Below are 24811 nucleotides of genomic sequence, written 5' to 3' on the forward strand. Positions count from 1 at the left end.
ATATTGATAAGGTCACATTATATGTGCCGATGTTACTACTATCAATATATTTCAGTTAAAATAATCTGAATTTTATTCGTGAAATTACATATTAATACACTGACTCATTTTTCTAGATGTTAACTTAATATAATCCATAAATTATTTACTAAATTTGAGTAGAAGAATTATTTACTAATTAGTAAATCTCAAAGAAAGCAAACTAATTGCTTGTAACTGCTTCGTTTACATCACTACATTGCAATGTTTGTTGCTTTTTTGAGCTTTATTGTATTTGCTGCGTTACGAGGGATAATTTGTTCCCACCGGAACCTTTGTGCGTGAGATTGTGGGTGGGTGGACAGTCCGGCGGTGACACGGGAAGATGGAGGTGCCGGAGGAAGAAGCTATTCGTGAGTTCGTGACAGTCACAGGAGTCGAGGAAGAGCGGGCTCGCTTTTACCTGGAGTCTGCGGACTGGGACCTTCAGGTAAAGCCGCGATTTGGGGAGAAGGGAGCGTGGCTTCTCCGCTCTGTCAGGGTCGGCCTCTAGTTTGGGCCTGTGGCAGTGTCCGGGTAAATGGCGCCGGGTTAACGCGGTTGCCCCCTTTTTAAATGTGATCCTGCTCCGGGGCCCGCAAAATGCCGGCTTGGTGCCGCTCCGTCCCTCCCTCTCTCTGTGTGTCGGGCCGGGGTTGCTGAGTGGTGATTCAGCAAGTTGTAGCCGCAGTGCGGGAGCCTGAGGGAGAGGTAGATCCGGCCTCAGTGGTTCAGGGGGTAGTTCACAGGAGATGGTCTCAGATGTTAAAAAAAAGTCTATGGTTTGTGCCCCATGAGCTGTTTGCCCAGGATCATCTAATAAGTGTTTTTTTTACAGCTGAGGAACTCGGACCAGGTACGAAATTCCTCGAGCTGATAGTTTCGATTTAAATTGGGATACTGTTTGGGGGAGAAAGGGTACCTCTTGCAGGGAGGACAGCTTTCAGTCTGCTGTGAGCCCAGATATTATTTTGAGTCAGCCCTGTCTACGAATGTTCCAGACAGCATGATCGTGATTAGGGAGTAGGTCACCTGAAAGTCTGGTATGTGGTATTGCATTTAAAAGTTTAGAACAGCAATGTGATCGGCATACCACCAACAACTCAAATTGCTTTCAAAGGCAGGCATTTTTTAATGTTAATTCATGAGAAACTGAGGCTTGGGATGCCAACTATCACAAAGACATCTCACAATATTCCCATACCTGAAGATTGATATGTTGGTGCTAAATATAACTGATCACACTTTATGATTGTGGTGACTATTTGTTCATTACAGTGACTCTCACCATTCTATTTAGGGAAGAGGATAAGTTCATGGAAATCAATGAAAAACAAGGGTTGAAACTGTTATTGTCTTGCCGTGGACCTCTTTCATGGAAATATCAACCTACCTAGTGATGACCAGCCTCAAGATGATATGTAGAGTGTGAAGATTAGCACAAATTTATCCTAATGGCTACTTTCCCAGATGTAATTTTCATTTTATAGAATCTCTGCAGTGTGGAAGCAGGCCATTCAGCCCATCAAGACCACACCAACCTTGTAGCCAGCATGCCACCTAGATCCATCCCCTCCACACTATCTGTGTAATCCTATATTTCCCATAGCTATTCCACATAGCCTGCATATCCCTGGACATTACTGTAAAAATAACTGTACTGAAGATGTTGTAAATCTGAAATAAAAACAAGTGTTAGAGAAATGAAACTTGTCTTGGAGCATCTGTGGAGAAACATTCTTCACGGGGTCATACTGGACTCAATGTTGGGTCTTTCTCTCTCCGCAGTTGCTGCTAGATCTGCTGAGTTTCTCCATCATTTCCTGTTTTTGCATGTGATATTTAAACCAGAACAGATTGCCAAATTACAAACCACAACACATTAATCACTAATTGATTCATTCATTGGAAGAGAATAATCTAACATTTGATTTAGGTTTTGTCTCTCCTCAAAACCTCAGAGTAAATGTCTTGATAAGTAAGTTAAGTCTAAGAGTCAAACAGTTCAAAGTTAGTATGTTCATTATGTTTTTAAGTGTAGTTAAACTCTAATACCTTTTCCCTGTGCTAATTTTGAATGCTTGATTATTAACAACTTTTGCCAATATTCTGAGTTTAAGTAAGATATGGCTTTTGGGAAGGATAAATTCAATAATTAGGCAAACAGAGATTAAAAGGACATTGATTTCTCAGTCACCTACTTTGGAGGTTTTCTTATGTTTAAAAAATCTGCTCGGGGAAAGTGAGGACTGCAGGTGCTGGTGATAAAAGTAGGGTGTGTGGGATGAAGTGCTTTTGCCCAGAATGTTGATTCTTCTGATCCTGTCTGACCTGCTGTGCTTTTCTAGCACCACACTATTGACTTTAAAAAATCTGCTGGAATTGTCCTTTAAATAAAAAAAGAATTGAAAGTGAAACAAAGTTAACCTTTCGAGAAAAGCACTATAAACCAGATGATAAAGTTTAAACAGTAAAATTGTAAGAAAGATTGTTTGGTCTAAAGAAAATATATAGAGTCATTGATTTAGTTCATTAACTATGACTCTCCTCTGGGACTGTAAAGAGATTGTAAAAATTTTTAGATTATTCTCCAGATTTTTACACTTGTATATAGTTTCCTGAAAATATAATTATTGAAGACACCTTAATGACTAGGGTGGAGATCCAGAGCAATAGCTTTTTGGTGTTTTCATTGTTCATTGTTTGGTAAATGTATGATTGAAAGTTTGTCATTCATTTTTACATAGTTTGTGAACTATATACATTTAAAAGCAAAACAGTAGCTATCAACGAGGCAGTTTTGCTACAGTTTCATTGAGTGAATGCTACTTGATGTCACTTTTATTGGGCTTTAATCCTGACCCACAGAGTGTTGACTGAAAGTTCATGGGCGTCTTCAACAAAAATGACTGTTAACCTAAAATGTTAATAACAGTTGGGTAATTGACAATGAGATATCAGTAATGAACTGCCTCTTATAACCCAATGTAACATTTTCTAGCAAGAAAATTATTGGATGATGGTAAAGCCAATTGTAGCATTTCTCTTATTCACCATTGACTGAGATCAGCTAATTGCACAATGTAAGTGATTCAGTGACCTTCTAGTTGAAGCTTTGCAGATGAGTCATCAAACCTTTATAACCATGTTAGATTTTAATCCTTTTTTGACAGGAGTGTAATTTGGGTTGGACAATGGAAATGTCGAATTCACAAGTTTAATACATTGTTTTGGGCCAGATAAAATTTAGTAGTAGATTGCTAACAATTGGGAATAGTTATGCTATACTTAACATCAGTTGCTTCAAGTTCCTGTTCCATACTTTTAAACATTGAACAAGGTGTTCAGCTATGGAAATCAAGGAAGTACACTAAATAATTTAATTATTTTGTCTTCATTTAAGACATCTCAAATATTTCATGCGGGGCAATATGGTCTAAAGGAATTCTGTCTTGACTGCTGTAATTTTTACATTAAAAATTAAATGAAAGCTTGTGTGCAACTATGATAAATTTGATTTGACACTTGAGAAAGGTCTTCAGTATTGTATGTTTGGTTGCAGCTCGCCCTGGGCAGCTTTTATGAAGAAGGTGGTGACGATGATGTGATAACTCTTCCACAACCTGAACCCAGTACGGGTTCGAGAACAGTAGCACAAAGGTGAGGGTCTTTCGCTTCTGTCAGGCTCTCTGTTTGTTACAAAAATAAAAGTTGCTGGAAAAGCTCAGCAGGCCTGGCAGCGCCTATGAAGAGTAATCAGTGTTAATGTTTTGGGTCAGGTGACCCTGCCTCCGAACAGATGGTAGCTAAGAAAATGTCAGTTAATTTGCAGAAGATAGTTTGGAGGGAGGAGATGAGGAGTAAACGATAAGTGGGAATACAGTTTGATATTCACCTTCACTGCGAGAGGTTTCAAGTACAAGAGTGGGGATGTGTTGTTGCAGTTGTGAGGCCACACCTAGAATATTGTGTGCAGTTTTGGTCTCCTTTTCTGAGAAAGGATGCTCTTGCTCTCAAGGGAGTGCAGCAAAGGTTTATCAGGCTGATTCTGGGGATGGCAGGACTGATGTATGAGGAGAGATTGTTTTTGTTGGAGTTCAGGCGAGTGAGGGGGAATCTCACAGAGACTTATAAAATTCTAACAGGAATAACGCTAAAAATCTCTCAACACCATGTTATAGTCCAACAGGCTCATTTGGAAACACTAGCTTTCAAAGTGCTGCTCCTTCATCAGGTGGTTGTGGAGCAGTGCTCCGAAAGCTAGTGCTTCCATGTAAACCTGTTGGAATATAACCTGGTGTTGTGAGATTTTTAACTTTGTACACCCCAGTCCAACATTGGCACCTCCAAATCATAACAGAAATAGACAGGGTAGATGCAAGGAGGATGTTCCCAGTGGTGGGTGTCCCTAGAACCAAGGGTCACACTCTGAGGATTCGGGTGGACCATTTAGGACAGAGATGAGGAGACATTTCTTCACCCAAAGAGTCGTGGGCCTGTGAAATTCATTACTGCAGGAAGTAGTTGATGCCAAAACATTTAACATATATAGGAGGCAGCTAGTCATAGTACTTAGGGCAAATGGAATCAGAGGTTATTGGGAGGTTACAGGATTAGGCTATTGAGTTGGGCAATCATGCCATGATTGTGATGAATGGTGGAGCAGGCTCGAACGGCCAAATGGCTTCCTCCTGTTCCTATCTTCTATGTTTCTAATTATTTTTGGGCCTGAACTCTCCCATATCCTAGCCCCCTACCCCAGACACCAGGCCTTGTTATCACATAGTCTGCCATTACACACTACATATTATTAACCACTAACAGTCTCCATTAACAGCTATTCACCCTCCTAGCCAGGTCATTATCCAATCCTCTGTCTATTCAACTGCTCTTCTCTCTCTTTTTGGGCTGTGTCCCCACCTATCATTTATTCCTTACCCCTCGCTCCTCTTCCCCCCCCCCACCTCCTCCCCCTCCCCTAGATTCTGCAGATCAGCCAACACTTTCCTAGCTACCATGAGTTCCAAGGAAGGGTCGCCAGATTAAAAATTTTAACTCTGATTTCTCTTCACAGATATTGCCAGACCTGCTGAGATTTTCCAACAATTTGTGTGTTTGTTTCTGTTTTACAGCATCTACATTTCTTTCAATTCTTATTCTCTGTTGTTTGTGTTTTCCAACTTCACTATTTCTCTTGAGCTTTTGATACTGTACTAGATTTTATTTCACTGTTATATCTGGTTTTTGACCCAAATGCCTGATTCATGTATGAACCCCCAGTGAGAGTTAGCAGTTTAACTTTAATGTCCTTATGTATTAATATCTAATACAGGTGGACTGATGACTGAATGTTTTATCCCTGCACTATGACTTAAAATTGCTTGTAGTTAAGAATGTCCCATGGTGTAGCAAGGAAAGTTGGAAATTAAAATCTGCAATTTGAGGTAGGAAGTGGATCAGTCCTTTAACTATTGCTGACAAAGGTGTACTCTTTCCTAACAGCAGACATCAATTATTGACAAAAATTAAACCTTTTTTGTTTCACCGCGTATCTTATTATAATGAAAACAATAAAAATAAAACATAAATTCAGATTTTGTGCTCCATCCCATGAATTTGCATTTCACAGCAGTATGTACACACTGCCACTTAAATTTAAAATCTTTTCCAGTGTTACATGGCTTTTGAATTTTTTTTTCACGTTATGTTCTGGTCAGCCTTGTGTTTATTAACATTCTTGAGGCTGGAAGTAATGATGGAGCTGCCAGGTTTAATTTGATTTTCGTGGCCAAGAGCACAAATGCTAATTATAACATAATTGGTTGTGTGTTTCCAAACAATAGCTGGTTACTGCAGGTGTGCAGATCCTGTGCAAAACAGTGATTTTAAAAAAAAACCCTGATTTGAGCAGTTTGTATGTAAGCACATTGGGATAGCTTAGAATATTGGTGTGGTTGATTATTTTATTTGTCTTTGTATCTGTTTTCTTTATATATAAATATTTGTTGCTTCAGTCTTTTTCTTGCTGAATTTTACTTTCTGCTACTGTTGTAACTTGTCCCTTTTGCTGTCATCTGCCTTAGTTGACTGCTATATCCAGAAAGGGCTTTTGTTTGTATGTGGTGTGTAGGCCATGACACTGCACTTTCTTAAAAAATCTTATCACCGGGGAATTGTCAGTTGCTGTGTTGAGTAAGTGCCTCTGGGAAACTGGAACAGTTGTTTAACCAATTTTTTTTAAAAAGGAAAACAAGTAATCCATGTCTGACCAAGGCAGTTAGGTTATGTATGAGACTAAATGCTTTAATAGTTCATCTTGTGAGGGATGTAAAGGGATTTTTTAAAAAGGCATAATCTTGGGTTAGATTGTGTTTACTATTGGGTGGGGGTTGGACTTGAGCAAGAAATCTCCAATGTAACTACAGATGTTATGAAACAGCAACAAGACAAACTGTGCCTTTAAGACACCACTGCAATCATCAAATGTATTTTATTAAGTAGCGTAAAATTTAACAGCCCTCCACAGTTATATTTTGTTGCTTCTCTATGTCAAAAAAACTGTTTAATGATTTGTTCTTTAATTTCTGTCTGGCCCCTGCTCTGCTTCAAATACACAGTTGGATTGATTTTTGTTGTGGTGTACAACCGTGTTTAATATCCTAGCTATCTTTTACTTCCTCCTTGGAGGAAAGTCAGAATAAATCAGCTTTTCTTTGATTAATTAAGGATACTTATAGTATTGTACCATATTTGTTTGACAATAGAAAGCAAATAATTAGATAAAGTGTTCTTCAATGATAATAATCTATCTCCTATATTTAAATTATAGTGATGCCAGAGTAACCTCATTCAGAGATTTGTGGCATGAAGAGAAAGATGACGAAGATGATGAAGGCCAGAGGTTTGCAGACCAATGCATTTCTCAACAAGAATCTTGCCTTTCTGTTAATGCATTTTTCCATATTGAACCACACCAACCTATATTTTCTTATGATTTATACAACTTGCATAGTATTGTGTGTAAATGCATAGCTCCATTAAGAGCAAACTTGGACACAATGGCCCAAATGGCCTTCTGCCATTCTATGATTTGAAGTGTTTATTGTACAAATATATTGTTGACACAGTTGTTCTAAGTTCCAACTGAGTTTGATACATAATGAGCACTAATATATCCATACAACAGAATGTCCTGGTAAGCTGTTCTGATTTACTACTGACTAATTTTAATTGTATTAAAGTATTTTTGTAACGTTCTGCTACTTGATTCCCTTTATCTTTTGGGATGGTTGTCATAGGTGGGAAGGTACTCCTTACTAACTGAGCCTCTTGCCTTTTGGTAGAACATACAGTCGGACAGCAAAAACAAATTATGTGCTACACCTTGTGCATTTAACATATAGTGAATTTAACTGCCCCACTTTGAAAAGGTGTAACAAAATGCAGGCCTTTATTTCTATTGGATTAGAGTACCAGTTGGGGAGACAGCCACTGTTCCGATGCCCCCACCATCCCCTCAAAAGAAGAAATCAGGAAGACCTTCTGTATTTTCTGACACTGGTGGTGCTGTGATGGCAGCAATCACTATCTCCTCCATGGTGGTGTTCAACCTATTTTACCAGCCTTTGGTTGACAGGCTAAGGGAGAAGTCTGACCCAGGCCCGCCCTTCTAGGAAGAGACACTGCCTAGTATGTGATTCATTGTGCCTTCCCTAGAGGAGGCAGCACCAATCTCTTTGGCCATATAGCATGCTGCTGAACCCTTCTCGCCCTCTTTCTCTCACTCTCACTCTCTCTCTCTCTCACACACACACACACACACACACACACACACACACACACACACACACACACACACACACACAAAACTGTATAGTTCTGATTATTATTTAATCCTGAAATTTGATGCTTACTTGATACTCACGCAAATGTAATTTGAGGTATTTAATTCATTGGTTAATCTTGTTTAGTAAAAGTAACAATTACATAATGCCCCATTGTTAGAAATGAGGTGAGTATCACATCTGAAATCTAAAGAATGCACTGAACAATTTGTACTGAAAGGAAAAAAGAATGTTGGATATTTTTATACAGTTGAAAGACTGTATTCATCAATACAGTATTGAGAAAATGAAGCTGATTGAATATTCCCTCCAGCCCTATAGAGGGCAGCACGGTGGCTCGGTGGTTAGCACTGCTGCCTCACAGCACCAGGGACCCGGGTGCAATCCCAGCCCTGGGCAACTGTCTGTGTGGAGTTTGCATGTTATCTCCGTGTCTGCGTGGGTTTCCTCCAGGTGCTCTGCTTTCCTCCCACAGTCAAAGATGTGCAGGTCAGGTGAATTGGCCATGCTGAATTGCCCCTAGTGTTAGGTGCATTAGTCAGGACTAAATGTAGGGGAGTGGGTCTGAGTGGGTTACTCTTCGAAGGGTCGGTGTGGACTTGTTGGGCTGAAGGGCCTGTTTCCACACTGTAGGGAATCTAATCTAATCTATGCATGGTGATTGTGTGTGTCTTATTAATTTCAAAGGTTTTATGCTGGTGGTTCTGAAAGAAGTGGACAGCAAATTGTTGGTCCTCCAAAAAAGAAGAATTCGAATGAATTAGTAGAAGACCTGTTTAAAGGAGCAAAGGAGCATGGTGCGGTTGCTGTTGAACGAGCTGGCAAGAGTCCTGGAGAATCCAGCAAGTCTAAAGTATGTATGGTATTAAAAGCTACCAGGCAGAGTTTTGGACTGGTTTGGAGGCCTGCTACTCCCTAGCCCCTCATCACAGTAACTGGGCTGGTAGTAAAACTTTGTTAATTACATATTCATAATCAGTTGTAACACAATGCTAAGTTATTTATAATCCAGAATAAAGTTCTCGTCATTTTACCCTTACCCTGTTTCCCCCGCCCCCCAGCTCATTCCTAAGTTTTTCCTATTCTAATTATAGGAGCAAATGGTCTAGTGAACATTTTTTAAAAATAATTGAGGGCATATTTTAAAATTGTTCACGTAGATCCACAGTGTACAAATATGCCACAGACATGTACTGTAGGTGTCAGGGACGAAAGTGAGGACTGCAGATGCTGGAGATTAGAGTCAAGATTTAGAGTGGTGCTGGAAAAGCACAGCAGGTCAGGCAGCATCCGAGGAGCAGGAAAATCAGCGTTTTGGACAGGAGCCCTTCATCATAATTCCTGATGAAGGGCCCTTGCCCGAAACATCGATTTTCCTGCTCCTCGGATGCTGCCTGACCTGCTGTGCTTTTCCAGCACCACTCTAATCTTGACTTTAGGTGTCAGAGACCTTAGGTGTAAATGCTTACCAGGATATTTGAGTTAAACTGGTATTCATTTTTGAAGCATGTTTGGATATACAGCCTTTTCTGAATGTTTTCCTCACAACCTTTTTTAAAAAAAAGACTTTCAATGGTGCTATGCTCCTAAGATCTCTAATTCATTCAAAACTCTGCTGCCAGCATCATATTCCACATTAACTCGTTCCCAATCACCATTGTCCTTACATATTTTCATTAGATACAGTAGTAGTCATAGCACTCCACAATATATTTATAACAGCTATTCAACCCAGCAGGTCCATGCATATGTTCTTGCTCCTCACAAGCCTCCTACCACTATCTCTCAACCCTCCCAACATTGGCCCAACATTGCTGAAGATAATGGTATCCACTGCTAGACTGGAGTTAAACAATTCTGTTCTAGGTGGTAACACAGTAAATTCTCTTCGTACATCACTTTAAATCACAAGGAAACAAATTTATTGTTAACATGCCGTGTGTTCTACTAATGTCAATGTGGTCGCTAAAGATGACCCCTGGCTGCTTGCATATATATAAATGGCATTGTTAATATCATGTCATGGTAACAGATTCTTCCAGTTGATCCCTGGTTGCTGCAAATTGTCTCCTGCCTCACCTCATTGATGGCAGATTCCTTTGCTGCATAGCTTTCTACTTGTACAGTTATTAGGTAATGGGTGCGGCACCAAGAGGTCTTTCTGTCCATGTTTCTGGATCAACAAATTTCGAATGCATTTTAGAGGCACTTCTTGCATGGCTGCTTTAGTGCAGCAGATTTCATAAAACACTCACTGATCAGTCAGTTCTGCCATTCTGTAATGTTTGTTGATTTCAGTGAGCAGATGCTCAGGAGTTTAAACTGCTAAGCTGTACTTCTGTGTGCTGTAGGCAGTCACTGCACACTTAATTGGAGTTGACAATAAACACAGTCTTGTTACTATATTAACTTTCAGTGAAGTATTGTGGATGATGAGAATCTTAACATTATTTTTAGGATGGATGTTGTAGATTAGTGATTTTAAGTTTTTGACTTTAATACTGTGTGACATACCACATAGTTAGTTAAAATAAAGTTTTTATTTGATCAAGCTGTGAAGCTTTTTTTTATCTTAAAGCCATTTGGCGGTGGTGGATACCGTTTAGGAGCAACTGAAGGAGAACAATCTGCATATGTTACAGGAGAAAGGAGACCAGAGACAGCACAAGATGTGAGTTTTCAAAGATGCAGCATTCTGGCTTTAGTATAACTTAAGTTTATATATAATCGGGTTGGAAAAGTTTCTTGTGAGTTCGTGGAAGTAATGTAATTGTTTTCAGCTTAAGTCAGGAATATAATGTGGTTTTAATAATTGTGATATATGTGGAAATAGTAGAAACAAATCATTAAATTGCTAATATGGCATGTTTTTTTTGATAATGACCGAATTAGGCTGTGGATTACCCTGTGAATTTCCTTTGAAACTCTTTGGACAGTTCAAATATTTGCAAAATTATTCTCCATTTCTTCTCCTAATGGCACAATAATAGATTAATTCTGCAGCAGTATAAAACATATTCCAATTATGTAAAAATGCCTCTGAGCAGATTCCTAGCCAGCTTTAAGCCAAGTGTTTTTTTTTGCAATTTTAGAATTGGCAGGTAACATACTCTTCATTCTCTCAAGCTGTGACAAGGCAGAATTTGTTACACATTCCTTATTGTCCTGAAGGCATTTATATCAATCACATAGTTTCTCTGTGAGTTAGATATAGACCAGATTAGATAAGTATGGAGGGCCTTCCCTAAAGGCGTAGTTCAATGCGTTTTTGGCTAACCCAAATATTCTCAGTTAAAAACATAGTTTCAATCTGGTCTAATAAGCACACAATTACTGTACCTCTGTAAAAAGAAAAAAACAACAAATTGTATTCAGTTCTTCCGAGTGATGATTGTTTGATATTGAAGTGAGCATTACGTTAAACTTGGAGTCTTGCTTTTTTATTTCCAATTATTGCTTTCATTGTTCAGTTTAAGTCCAATATTATCAGGATTATTACTGAGATTCAGGCCATGACATTATGGGTATAGGATGATGATGTAACCCTTATAGAACCTTGAAACTATTATGTGAAATTTTTACACTTGTAAATGCTGGCAGTTAATCAAGGAATCAATTTACCCCTCAGTCATAACTGAATGATTTAGATTGTGCTGCACTCGATTCCAGCTAATTCTGAATATTGTTCAACAGGTTCATGTTATACTGAAACTCTGGAAAAGTGGTTTTAGTGTTGATGATGGAGAGCTGAGAAATTACACTGATCCTGCCAATGCCCAGTTCCTGGAAGCTATTAGGCGAGGGTAAGTGAAATATTTCACAAGTTTGGTTATGAATGGCTCCATTGTTGTCCAGTTGTGTATACTTTACTCTTGGTGCATCTATATTTGCAAGCAGACAAACTTTGTTATTGATAAATTCTGGTGATGAGACCAAATGTATTTATCTGACCAATGTATTCATTAAACATGTGGAAAAGGTTGTGATGAATACCATGGTGATTTGTTACAAAAGGTACAACTTTCTGTAAATATGTCTGTAGGGGGCATTGCATGAACTAATGAGTTTAGTTACATCTCACTATGTTGCCACTGGCAATAACTGAAAACTGTGCTCATTAATCTAATCTATTTCTGTTAACATAGGAACAGGAGGGGCTCATTCAAATCACAAGCCTGTTCTACCATTGAATAAGGTTGATCTATACCTTGACTCAATCCACCAGCATTGGCACCATATCTTTTTCTCACAAATAAATGTTAATCTAAAATTTAAAATTATTTAATTGAACCAATATCTGCTGCTTTCTGTGAGATTGAGTTCCAAACTTTGACAATTATTTTTGTGTGTACAGAAAGTGTTTCCTAATTTCTCCCCAGTATGGATTGGCTCTGATTTTGTAAGAATCTAGATTAGAGTGGTGCTGGAAAAGCACAGCAGGTCAGGCAGCATCCGAAGAGCAGGAAAATTGACGTTTCGGGCAAAAGCCCTTCATCAGGAGTGGAGGCAGGGTGCCTGCAGAGTGGAGAGATAAATGGGTGGGGAGAAAGTAGCATAGAGTACGATAGGTAAATGGGGGTGGGGATGGAGGTCTTAGGTAAGAGAGCAGGGTGGAGTGGATAGGTGGAAAGGAAGATAGGCAGGTAGGACAGGTCATGAGGATGGTGCTGAGCTGGAAGGCTGGAGCTGGAGTGGGGTGGGAGGGGGAAATGAGGAAGTTGGTGAAATCCACATTGATGCCCTGGAGTTGAAGTGTTCCGAGGCAAAAGGTGAGGCGTTCTTCCTCCAGACGTCAGGTGGTGAGGGAGCAGCGGTAAAGGAGACCCAGGACCTGCATTTCCTTGGCAGAATGGGAGGGGGAGTTGAAATGTTGGGCCTCAGGGCGGTGGGGTTGATTGGTGCGGGTGGCCCAGAGATGTTCCCTAAAGCGCTCTGCTAGGAGGCGTCCAGTCTCCCTAATGTAGCGGAGACTGTATTGGGAGCAGCGGATACAATAAATGATATTGGTGGATGTGCAGGTGAAACTTTGGATGTGGAAGGCTTCTTTGGGGACTTGGATGGAGATGTGGGCACAGGTTTTGTAATTTCTGCAGTGGCAGGGGAGGGTGCCAGGCTGGGAGGGCGAGTTGATGGGGGGGCGTGGACCTGACCAGGTAGTCACGGAGGGAACGGTCTTTGTGGAAGGCGGAAAGGGGTGGGAAGGAAAATATATCCCTGGTGGTGGGGTCCGTTTGGAGGTGGCGGAAATGTTGTCGGATAAATGTGGTTTATACGAAGGTTGGTTGGTGAGGGGGGGTTCTGTCCTTGTTACGGTTGGAGGGGTGGGGTTTGAAGGCGGGGGGGGCATGGTGGATGAGATGCGTTGGAGGGCATCTTCACCCATGTGGGAAGGGAAATTGTGGTCTCTAAAGAAGGAGGCCATCTGATTTTGTAAGGTTGTGTCCCCTTCTCCGAGACTCTTTCATCAGTAGAAATATTTCTCTCTATGCTTGAAATTCCCATCAAAATCCTAAAAAGCTCAATCAACACAACCCTTAATCTTCTATAGTCAAGTACAGTCTAATTTAGATAATCTCTCAAATCTAAACTTTTGAATTTTTTTTCAGTTAAGTGTATGAAAAATGCTGTTTCTGTTCCTTTTCAGAATAGTGAAATAGTCTGTCATGTCTGGTTCTTAATGATTCTCCTGCAGAGAGAAAATATTTTAAAAGTCTGGCAAAACTTTTCTATTCACTTTTTTTAGTAATCGCGTTTTATTTTGATTTGTGATATGCACAACTTTCTTGCTTAGGTATTGATATTTTAAAGCAGCTTGTTAATAAAGTCTTCAGCATCTCCTGGTATAGATAGAGAACACTGCTTCAACAATTCTGTATCAGGTCAGTTAGCTTAGTTGGCTGGGTGGCCAATTTGTGATGCAGAGTGATGCCAACACAATGAGAATGCAGCCCTATGGTGTGTTAAAACAGTGGCAAGTTTACCTTATCTTATATAGTACTTTTGATATGAGTTATTACTAGTCTGTCAGTCTGGAAAAAACTGTAATTCTTTTCATAGAATCATGTAATTCCTACAGATTGGACACAGGTAATTTGGCACAGAATCCACATTACCCCTCCAAAGAACATCCCACCCAGACTCACCCTTGCACTAACCCTGTAACACCGCATTTCCCATGGCTAACCCACCTAACTTATGTACCCCTGGACAGTAGACAATTTAGCATGACCAATCCACCTAACGTGCACATCTTTAGACTGTGGGAGGAAATTGGAGCACCCAGAGGAAACTCTGCAGACACTGGGAGAACGTGCAAACTCCACACACAGTCACCTGAGGGTGGAATCAATCCTAGGGCCCTGGTGCTGTGACCACTCTGTCATCTGTAATTTAAAAAATAAATGAATCCTACTTCTAAAAACTCTAACATTGTTCTGTCTGTCTGTTGCACATCGTTTCACAAATGACTCAAACCTCACAGTTAATTCCTGGACTTAAGATTCTCATTACCATCAGTTGGTTGTGGGACCTTAATTTAAATGTTGATTTAATGTGTTCTGTAATGTTTGAGAAGCTGTTGTGAATAAACTGACTGCAAAACCTAAAACTTAGTCCACCAAAATTAACACTCATTCTAACAAAACTACTCATGGACAAAGTATACACAATGGCCTGTTGGGGTATGAGTTGTACTAGTTATCACATATTTTTTGGACATATTATTTTATCCAAAGTGAATGCATGTTAGTTGTACTTTAAACCAACCTCACATTTAACATTGAGAATTCTAACCTGATTTTTTAGTAATGATGTAGTGCAGCTGATTTGAATTCTTGAGGAACAGAAGATGGCTTATTCAGGCCAATTCTAAATTTCTTTGCAGAAATTAATTTGCTATTTCATATAAAATATTGAGTAAAACAGTACTTTTCTGTTCCTAGTTGTTGCTTTTAATTGTATATTGAGTGTCCTTCATTCTACTATTTGCAGTGAGATTCCACTGGAACTGCGACGATTGGCCCGAGGTGGGCAGGTAAACCTGGACATGGAAGACCACAGAGATCAAGAGTTTGTAAAATCAAAGGCTGCATTTAAGGCATTTGGTGGAGAAGGACAGAAGTTAGGGAGGTAAATGCAGAAACTTGCACAAGTTCTTTTTGGCAATAATCTGAACTGTTTGTATACTCTGTAGGACCTCATTTCAATTCAGTTCACCCTACGTTGCTGTCGTTAGTATATGCAAAGCATCAGTATTTGGGGAAGGTAAATGTTATTGGATTCCAGATATATTAGTTCAGTGTTCTTTTTGGGAATTTGTCAAATTGAGGTGAAAGTTATTCTGATTTAGCTAAATAGTTGAGTTGAAACCACTGAGAATTCATTGCAGTGAATTACTCCATTTACAATAAGCTGCATTGATTGATGTTATCGAGAAGGTGAGAATTGATACATCACTGTTTGACTAAATTCAGTTAATTGTATAATCAACTTGCTTTCAACTTTCAAATATATGACCCCTTTGTCATGGATCAGCCTATCAAGTGTCACTTGGATGCTGCTGTTTGCAATAAGACCACATCTTTTAATGAAGGAAAATGTCGAAGGATAACCAGAGTAATTGAAAATTATGCATTAATTGTACAAACTTTTGAAGGTGAGAAATGCCAATGAAACTCTCAAAAATTAAACCTGTAAAAGACAGACCTTTAAGAGAAGGGAGCGAAAGCCAGTACTTCCAGAAAATACCGCTAAGTCTAGCCGTGCAATTGATGCTTTCTGAGGAGAGGCAGATGTGTTGAATTTTTGTAGGCTGTCTATGGTTTGTAGGCTTCTGACAAAAATTCATCAATGTATTGAGTGTCATGGAAAAGATGCAAGTGATTTTCTTTATTTTATTCTTGTGGTGGTGATCTGCTTCAGTCCACCTGGTAAACCTACACTGTTGTTGGGAACGAAGTTCCAGTGACAGTAGAAACAGCTACTATAGTTCCAGTTTCAGTATGCAGTGGCTTGGAGGTGATGCTCCCATGTGTTTGCTGCCCTTGTTTTTCTAGGTTGTAGAGGCTGTCTGGCAAATAATGTGAGAGAGGTCTTGCTGAGTTGCTGCAGTACATTTTGTAGATCTACACATTGCTACCATTGTTTGTCAATGGTGGAGAATGTGGATGTTGAAAGTGGTGGATGGGGTGCTAAATAAGTGCAGCTTTGTCCTGGATGATATTAATCTTCCTGAGTATTATTGGAACCAGGAAAGTGGAAGATGTTTTGTCACACTCCAGATATGTGCCATATAACTGAGTTACTGTCGTTAGCGAACCAGGAATAACTAGTTCAGAAATAAGAGAACAAGTAAAGGAACAATGTAAAAATATTCGTTCCTTGGTGTATAAAAAGGTTAGACTAATTAAAATGAAAGACTGGTGTAAAGAGCTCCAGGTTGCAAATTTTATGTGTAATGCCTTGCACCATTTTGGAAATGTAACCACAATGATTCAGTGAGTAATGAAAATCTACCGTATAATATTTAACATGACTGTAGTGCCATTGTACCATCTTCTGAGAATTGTAAAGTCTGCTGCAACGTCAGTACATTGCACTTCGAGCAATTGATGGAAAGCAATGAGAACGTAACTATATTTGACTAGAAGAAGAAAAATATCTTTGTGAAGGAAATATTGTTGCCTAAAACCTGTTTACTCTGCACAATCAACTTGTTGCATTGTACAAAGCTTTACGATTGATCTGAGGCTCTGTATGTGCAGATCTTGAAGTGTTTTTTGTGTGTGGCTCTTTTCATCCTGAGTGCAAAGTTCCTGATTGCTATGCCTTTTCACAACTGTACAGCTTAAAGGGAACGTTACAAATCCACTTGATTGGTACTTGCAGCATGTTGCTGTAGTCAGTAGCAATTTTCATATTGTAATGAATATAATCGAAAACTGTTCTCCAAAACCAATTTCTCAGCTGCGTTCAGGAAGTGTGTGGCTTTGCGTGTTTGCATCATTATTTAAAAAAAAATGAAATACAAATTAGTTGGAGGTAAAAGATCTTTTTAATCTAAGGTGTCCCCATTTAGCACCATGGGGTCATTAGAGCACATCTTGGCACCACACTACAGGATGGATATATTTGACTTTGAGAGGTAGATTTACATTTAAGTTTAAAGAATAATCTCTGGACTTCAGGGTTAAAGTTGTGAGGAAACGTTTTCCCCAGAATTTTGACGGTAAAGGGGTGATCTAATCAAAGCTTTCAAGGTGTTCACAAGAAAAAGCAGAGTACATAAACTATTTCCACTAGTTGGGGATTCTGGAACCGGTGGGGGCAGAACCTGAGAGTAAAGGCCAGACTGCTCAGGAGTGATGTTAGGAAGAACCTCCTATATGTAAAAGATGGTGGATGTTTGGAACTCTTCCACAAATAGCAGTGGGCGCAGGATCAGTTGCTAATTTTAAATTAGTTGTTTTTGATAAGCAAAGGTATTAAGGGATATGAGCCAAAGGCATGTATGTGAAGGTAGGCCATATCAGCCATGATCTCATTGAATGGTGGAACAGTCTCAAGGAGCTGAATTCAACTAGGAGAAAGCGAGGACTGCAGATGCTGGAGCTCAGAGTTGAGCACAGCGGGTCAGGCAGCATCAGAGGAGCAGGAGAATTGATGTTTTGGGCACAAGCCCTACATCAGTTTCCTTTGGGCACGAGTCCTTCATCGTTGATTCTTCTGCTCCACTGATACTGCCTGACCTGCTATGCTTTTCCAGCACCACCCTCTTGACTCAAGGGGCTGACTGGCCTATTCCTGTTCCTAACTTCCCAGTGTCAGGCTATTACGTTATAAGTTTTTCTCCAGTTTAACTTTTATTAGTGGAATAGCTTGTGTACAAAAGACACTGACAATCTGCAGTACTTTATTACTTGTAAAACTGTTTGTTTTTACAATTTTTTTGGTGTTCTGTGCAGCCAGCTTCCTATAAGTATAGGTAAATTAGAACTAATTATAATTTGAGAAATATTCACAAAAATAACTTCTGAAAGTAATACAGGAATCCGTCTTACTTTTTCATCCCCACCCTTGAAAGCAAGTTTCTGATTACAAGAATTTATTCAGTTTTTAGGCTGGACTAGTCGCAACTTTGGTTTTCCCAATAACAAGTTGATCAAAGTCAGCATTTTTGACTCCTCACAAACCATATTCCCTGTCTTGGTTCTCACAGTTTCCAAACTCCTTATTCTGACCAGAACCTCTATTACTGCTTACGAGTTACAATCTTGTTCAAACATGAGATAAACGCTGAAATCTATATTTTTTCCTCACCAATACCAGTTGCTTTTCTGTATCATCACCCACTTCTGCCTTTTATCTCCGGCTCTACATTATTATAAACTTGTCTCCTCAAGACATAACTATTTGAGTGCTCTGATTTCCTGTCCTCTCGTCTTTAAATGCAAAACCCCAGCCCTTGCTTTGCTGCTTCATTTTATCTACACTGTCAGACCTACATTGGTTTATTATCCCTCAATTATTTTAACCATTGTTTTGATAATACTTACTTAATTTATTCTCCCCCTCCACTTTCTTTTAGCAATTTCCTCTGGGATTGTATCCTTTTTGGAACATTCCATTGTTATTCTGGACTACTGCTTTTATCCCAATGTCAGTTGTAAAGCCTTAAACTGTTTCTTAATCTAGAGCTTCTTCCATGAATCTCTCTACTTTTCATCTATCCTCTTTAAATTTTCTCCAAGATCTCTGTTAAGCTTCTTATCATCGCTTCTAAAGCTCCCAAGCTGATCTGCCAGCTATTTGTTTTCATCTAATTTTGTCACACCAAATTGATGCCTTTGCTTTCCTCTCTTCGTCACTTCCTGCCCAAACACGTTGTTTCCACACAACTCTGTAGAAAGTGCAGTCAATCTGTGTCTGCATTGTTAATTCAGTAAAACGTCTCCAGCAATAACAGCTGATCTTCCTTTGGATTCCAGTTGCAGCATTTGTGTTAATAGTATTCCTTCCATTATGCTCAGTTTATGTATTTTAAAACATATTCCTGTTCTATGTCATCTCTTCACACTCTTATTTCTTGCCCACTTTTCCTCGTTGGACATTTTCCTGCATTAGTGTCTGGTTTAAGAAATTATCTATTCTGTCATAGCTACAACACTGTCATCTCATGCAAAACTAAAGCCAATTAGCAGGGAGGGTTGAATGTGAAACCTTAATGGTATAGTATCTAATGAGTTGTCACAGCCTCAGGATCCAGCTGTGGGAGTAGTAGTGAGAACCACAGTAGGAGAGAATAGACTTTTTTTGTTATATCCACTTATCTGTGTTCTCGAAGTCTCTGGTCTACAACTGCAGATAAGGAAGCCATTTGAGTTGTTTCTATTGGAATTTAATCTTTTTCAGTTCTGTTCTGTCTGCACCTGCATTCCAACCCAAAGAGGAGGAGTTTTGGAATCTAGCTTGCTGTTAAATGATTGGAGTGTTTGTCTCCAGTACACTACTTACAGATCATTCCAGTAATTACTTAAACTATATGTAAGGAATGCTTCCTCATCGATTGTACATTGCTTTTTACAAGTTTGTATTTGTTTCTTTTTGACCTGCAGTTGTCAAATGACTTGAATTATTGCCTTTGATTTAACCTTTTCTATGCTACCTAGTTTCAAATGTATATAATTTCTTTACATTTATCCAATTTCAAGATGGTGGAGAAATCAATTGTTCTTAACTTCTTTTGGAATTAATCTTTCGAATTTGCCCCCTGGCCCTTCTCTGTGATTGTATATAGAGATTGTCCATAGATTGGTTACTTCACTTGTGCCTCAGTCACTTCAGAATAGAATAATACATCTCAATGGGATGTGGAGGTCTGTACAGCTTGAGCATTTTGGCCTCAGATTTGTACTCTGCCGACCTTGCAATAAACTCATTGTTCGCTTTCTTAGTCATTTGATGTTCTCCAGGACTATAACTGCGTCTGCCACTCCGGTTTGTTTGATGTCAGTTGTTAAGTGTATTTTCTCTCTCTTTTTTTATATATTGCCATGCCAATATTTTGCATACTTTCCCCACCCCTGTAAAATTACCCAGGTCAGAATTGTCTAAGAGAAATTACACGGACTCAGAAATGTTTTATGTGCTACAGATAAAATTCTCACACAATATTATTAGATAAAAGTGTCAATCCTGGACTCCCAGAGAAAGGTTGTGCGGGACATTCCATTTACTAAATGAGATTCTAATTTCTGGGAACTCCCAGTTTATATTAAGTTGGTAAAAATCCCCTGTTAGCATGGACTTTCTGCTTGAACATACTTATCTCTTTTGTTTTTATACTTTTGTAGCAAATCTAGAACTTTTTTGTCTTACCATATTTCATTACTTTGCCTCCATATATGCCTACGCCTCTCATTTGGAGCTTTCTTAATATTGCAGTTGGATTTTTTTTTGAGCATAGATTACTCATAGAATTTGAGATAGTAATCATGACTTAGCTCCAACTGGCACAGAGCCTTGAGATCAACCATGTTATTGACATCTATGTATTTGCTTGAAGGGATTATGCCTACATTTAAACATGCTTTTCTTTGCTTTATTTTTCAGTAACTTGCCATTTGTTTTTAATAGAAGAGGATCATGATCAGACTTCAAGATTAAACAAATTTAAAGCTGTATAAATTTGTTTTGCATTAACTATTTTATATCACATTCATTTACAGCTGATTATTGTCAATTCCATTGATTCTGCCTTTTCTATTTACTAACTGTTATAACTGTTAAAAGACTTTGAGTACAATTTAGGCAAACCAACCTATTTTTGTTTTTTGTCCACAGTGCCACACCTCAGTTAGTCACTACAACTTCTCCAGCACAACAAGCAGAAAATGAAGCAAAGGCAAGTTCATCTGTTCATGTAAATGAATTACAACCGACCACTAGTATCCAGATACGGCTTGCAGATGGAGGGCGTCTCGTTCAGAAGTTCAATCACACGCATAGGTAAGATAATAGCAACAAGAATCATTTTCCAACTTATTCCTATTTTCAGAAGGAAATTAACATTACTCATTGTCATAACGCAGCCAGTGTATGAAATGGATTCTGACAGTCCCATGTCCCTGCAATTGCTATTGCATTATACTGTACATGTGTCAAAAAATATTTACACTGACCTGACTTCCCAATTTCACAGAAATTCTTTTAATGATATCAGCATAGGAGGAAAAATGTCATTCCTGTCCTGCCTTTCTCTCAAAAAAACTGACTCTTACTGAAGTTCAATATACCATTTTCCCAAAAGCACTTTATTCTAGGCACATTATTTAAGTGTGCACCTCAGCATGAGTATTGCATTATTTGATCATGGATATGATTTGATCATTCTGTGAACTGATGCCCATTCCGAACACAATAGAACATGTGCTATGCTCTGTTCTTTGAGTGCTAAGATCACTTATAGTACTCCTAACGTCATCTGAGTTGCTGAGCTAAATAGTACAACTTGGGAAGAAAATTGTATCTGGGACCACTTTGACATGTGTGGCTCAGTCCAAGCATTTTTCAAACTTCAGAAAAGCATCATAATTCGTTGATACAGAAACAGAAATCGCTAGAGAAACAGCAGAGTTAGCATTTTGTGTAGTGACCCTTCTTCGGAACAGAATTACATAATTATTTGCCCTGTTATTGGAACTGCACACTCAGTAACTGCCCATCTCTTTTTTTTTGTAAATATCATTTGGGAATTGGAAGGGTATTGTCTGAAGTTAATTGTAAAATGTTATACAAAGTATTCTCCAGAGAGTTTGTTTTCATGTTTAATTTCTCATGGAAGAACTAGGAATAACTGGGTTTCTAAACTTGACAACTTGTACTATTATGGAACTTTGTCAAAGCATTGGTTTTACTTTTAAAATCCTAACTTAAATATCACTTTAGTTTTTAAATCTTTCCATGTATTGGCCCACTAATCTCCAGTCCTACAATCCCCTCCTATCTGTGCACCTCACATTCAGAATCTCACTCCTTCATGATTGGCAACCAAGGGTGTGGTCACCTGTGTTCAATCCTCTGAAATTCCAGCCCTTAACCTTATTTGTTTCGCTACTCCACTTACCTCCTTTGAAACATTCATTAAAACCAGCTTCTTTAACCAACTGTTTGGTCATCTGCTCTGATATCTCATCTCATTGAGGCTTGGTGCCATATTTTATTATGCTTTTGTGCAGCCCTTTAAATATTTTATTGCATTATTGGAGCTATGTAAAGCTAACTTGTTTTGAAATGCAGTGACCCTTTCATGACAGTCAATTTAGTCCACCAACATCTCTCCATTTTAATGAGGTAATTGGTGAGCTATGGTTGTATTAAGAATGTTATCTGAGAAAAGCCAAAATGCTAGGGCACTGAAAGTAGTACCTTCAAGTAATACAATGTAAGTTTCAGCATTTAAACTTTTTGAGTAGCCTATCAATTTTACTTCAACCAAAAATATTATCTTGATCAACTTCGCACACTTGCAGTGTGCTAAGCAGTGTGTTGGAGAGTTAGTTTGGATTGTATGCTTACAACTGATTTGTTTTCCAATATCTCCCCAGTTGACATTTCTGTCTTGTGCATTAGATATTGAGCATATGTATGAAATTCAGCCATGCTACAATGTTATTTGGACTCAACTCTATCAGCATCTTTATCCAAAAACCATACATCTTCACTTTTCCAGCAATAGTCACTGGAAAACAACCTGGACAGATCTTTGATCTGAGTTTCTTTTAATTTCTTTCACTCTCTGTTTAGCTGGGTTGTGAAGTAAACTTTTTGTCACTCTACTTAAGGTCATCAAGCTTAGAATAAACACTGATTTTTGTCTAAATACTTCAGTCACTCATTGGATTAACTTCATTCAGCCATCAAGTCAGCAAATCAACTGCTTGATTTAGATCAAAACTTGAATTTATGCACAATATAACATTATTATCAAGAACAGATTGATCGTGTTGGTGTCCTTTCTTTAGAGATTCACAGTAGCTCAGTCTGTATAGAAAGTTTTAGGGTTTTTTGTAATTAGGGAAAAATAACCTTGTTTTTCTTGGTCCACAGCGTTCAGGATATTCGACATTTCATAATTGATGCCCGTCCGGCTTTGGCATATACTCCTTTTGTGCTGATGACCACCTTCCCTAGCAAAGAGCTGACAAATGAGAATGAGACCCTGAAAGATGCCAATTTGCTGAATGCTGTAATAGTACAGAGGCTGAAATGAATGCACTTCTCCATCAAACCTCATGTTTGTGGAGTATTTGAACTGTTCGGACTTTGTTAGTTTAACTCACTGGTTGTGATAAATTGGAAAAAATGCTTTTAAATGAAACTGTTTACCCTTAGGGTTATTGAAGTAATAACATGTAAGCATTCAGTTACACAGCTTTAAGCGTGACTTTGTGATATAAACCTTAATTGTGTATTTTGATTTGTAACATTTTTTTCAATTTTTAAGTGAAAACATTATACATTAAAAGTTCAAATCCACAAATATAAGTTGATGCGATCCTACTAACATCTACTTTCCTGTGACTGCTGTTGTATTGGAGATAGGGTTGCAACTTGACTAAAAATTGCATTCTAACATTTTTTTCAAATTTAAAACATTATATGTTGTGAAATGGGTCATGTATCCAGCATTGTTCATTTTGTACATTATTGCATCAAATGAATAATCTGAGCAGAACGTTATTGTGAGTTTTATTTTTAGCCTGGATAATGACTTTGCTTACGGTAGGATGGAACGGTTCGCAAAAAGAGGTTTTTCTAAGCATATTGTGGGTCAAAGTTTGAGATGAAGCAAATCCTGTCATTTACCAAAATTCCTAAAAGTTTAACAACAGTAATAGTGAGCTTGCCCCTTTTCTCTTCTACCTGTAATTACTTCATTCTATAGAAACAGGCTATTTGTTTCATTGAGCCTTGAAATGATTTTTTTTTTCTTCATGTGTAATCCCACTTTATTTTTGATCCTCAGTACTATTGTCTTTTTTGAAGATTACTTTAAAAATTACTTTTGAGGTGATTTGTGCAAATAATTTTATTCTAATTGCACTGTAAAGAATTTTCTTTCCAACTGTTTGCCCTTTCTCTAGCCAGTGACATCCATGTAATAACCACGTAACTCTTCATAATCTTAAACTTTGTAAATTGGGCACAGAATTGGAGACAAAGCATCTATTTCTACTTCCTAAACCTCTTTAACAGAACCGTGATTATGGAGGTTGAGTGTTTCATGTCTGCATGTTCTACAGTTTGGTGTTATTGCTTTGTTGTTGAAAAGTGCCTTGATCTCTTAAGCATGTATGGCAATCTTTGCTGCATCTGTTCATTTCTGTCACGAGAGAACAAAAACAACAATGTACTATGGTCTGTTGTGTTGAGCAGTGTGTGCTGGCTAAAGGAGTTTTCCTTTATTTTGATGCAAATCACAATCTTAATTTACATCAGTTTTTTTTTAAAACAGCAGAGCAAAATCCAAGATACTTACAGACTGTCACAAAGCAGAAATGCATAGAATGGAGTTATACCTTTTGGAACTTTAAATTAATTCTCAAAGAATTAGTGATGCTGAGGTATTAGAAGTTTTAACAGTACAGTTTCATTTTGGCAAATTTAATGGGATAAAGCTACTAATGTTACCAGTGCAAAATAGGCCAAATTTATAACATTTTGGTGAACTTTAATTTTCAGCATTGAGTTTCTGTGGTGTCAGTGCTAATTTATGTCTTTGTGTAAGTGGGCCCTTCCCATCAAATTAGTTAAAGCCCCAGGTTAAATTTTCCACTGAACATCCATTTATTAGCTCTCTAAGGATGATCTTCAAAACTGGTCTCAAAGATAAAGGGCATGGGTATTCATGTTTTAAAAATTGTTTAGATCTTTTCTGTAAAATACTAAAA

General features: G+C 38.4%; 1 protein-coding gene across 1 annotated transcript; it reads left to right on the forward strand.

Moving 5' to 3' along the window:
- Positions 1-327: 327 nt before the first annotated feature.
- On the forward strand, positions 328-23595 carry nsfl1c (NSFL1 (p97) cofactor (p47)). The gene is made up of 9 exons (XM_060836351.1): positions 328-469; positions 3581-3678; positions 6848-6919; positions 8550-8715; positions 10441-10533; positions 11556-11665; positions 14853-14990; positions 20703-20867; positions 22968-23595. Exons 1-9 carry the CDS (start codon positions 365-367, stop codon positions 23128-23130), a joined length of 1110 nt encoding a protein of 369 aa, XP_060692334.1. The 5' UTR covers positions 328-364; the 3' UTR covers positions 23131-23595.
- Positions 23596-24811: the final 1216 nt, after the last annotated feature.

This window comes from Hemiscyllium ocellatum, chromosome 15 (genome assembly GCF_020745735.1).
Source record: "Hemiscyllium ocellatum isolate sHemOce1 chromosome 15, sHemOce1.pat.X.cur, whole genome shotgun sequence".
In the NCBI taxonomy this organism is placed as follows: Eukaryota; Metazoa; Chordata; class Chondrichthyes; order Orectolobiformes; family Hemiscylliidae; genus Hemiscyllium; species Hemiscyllium ocellatum.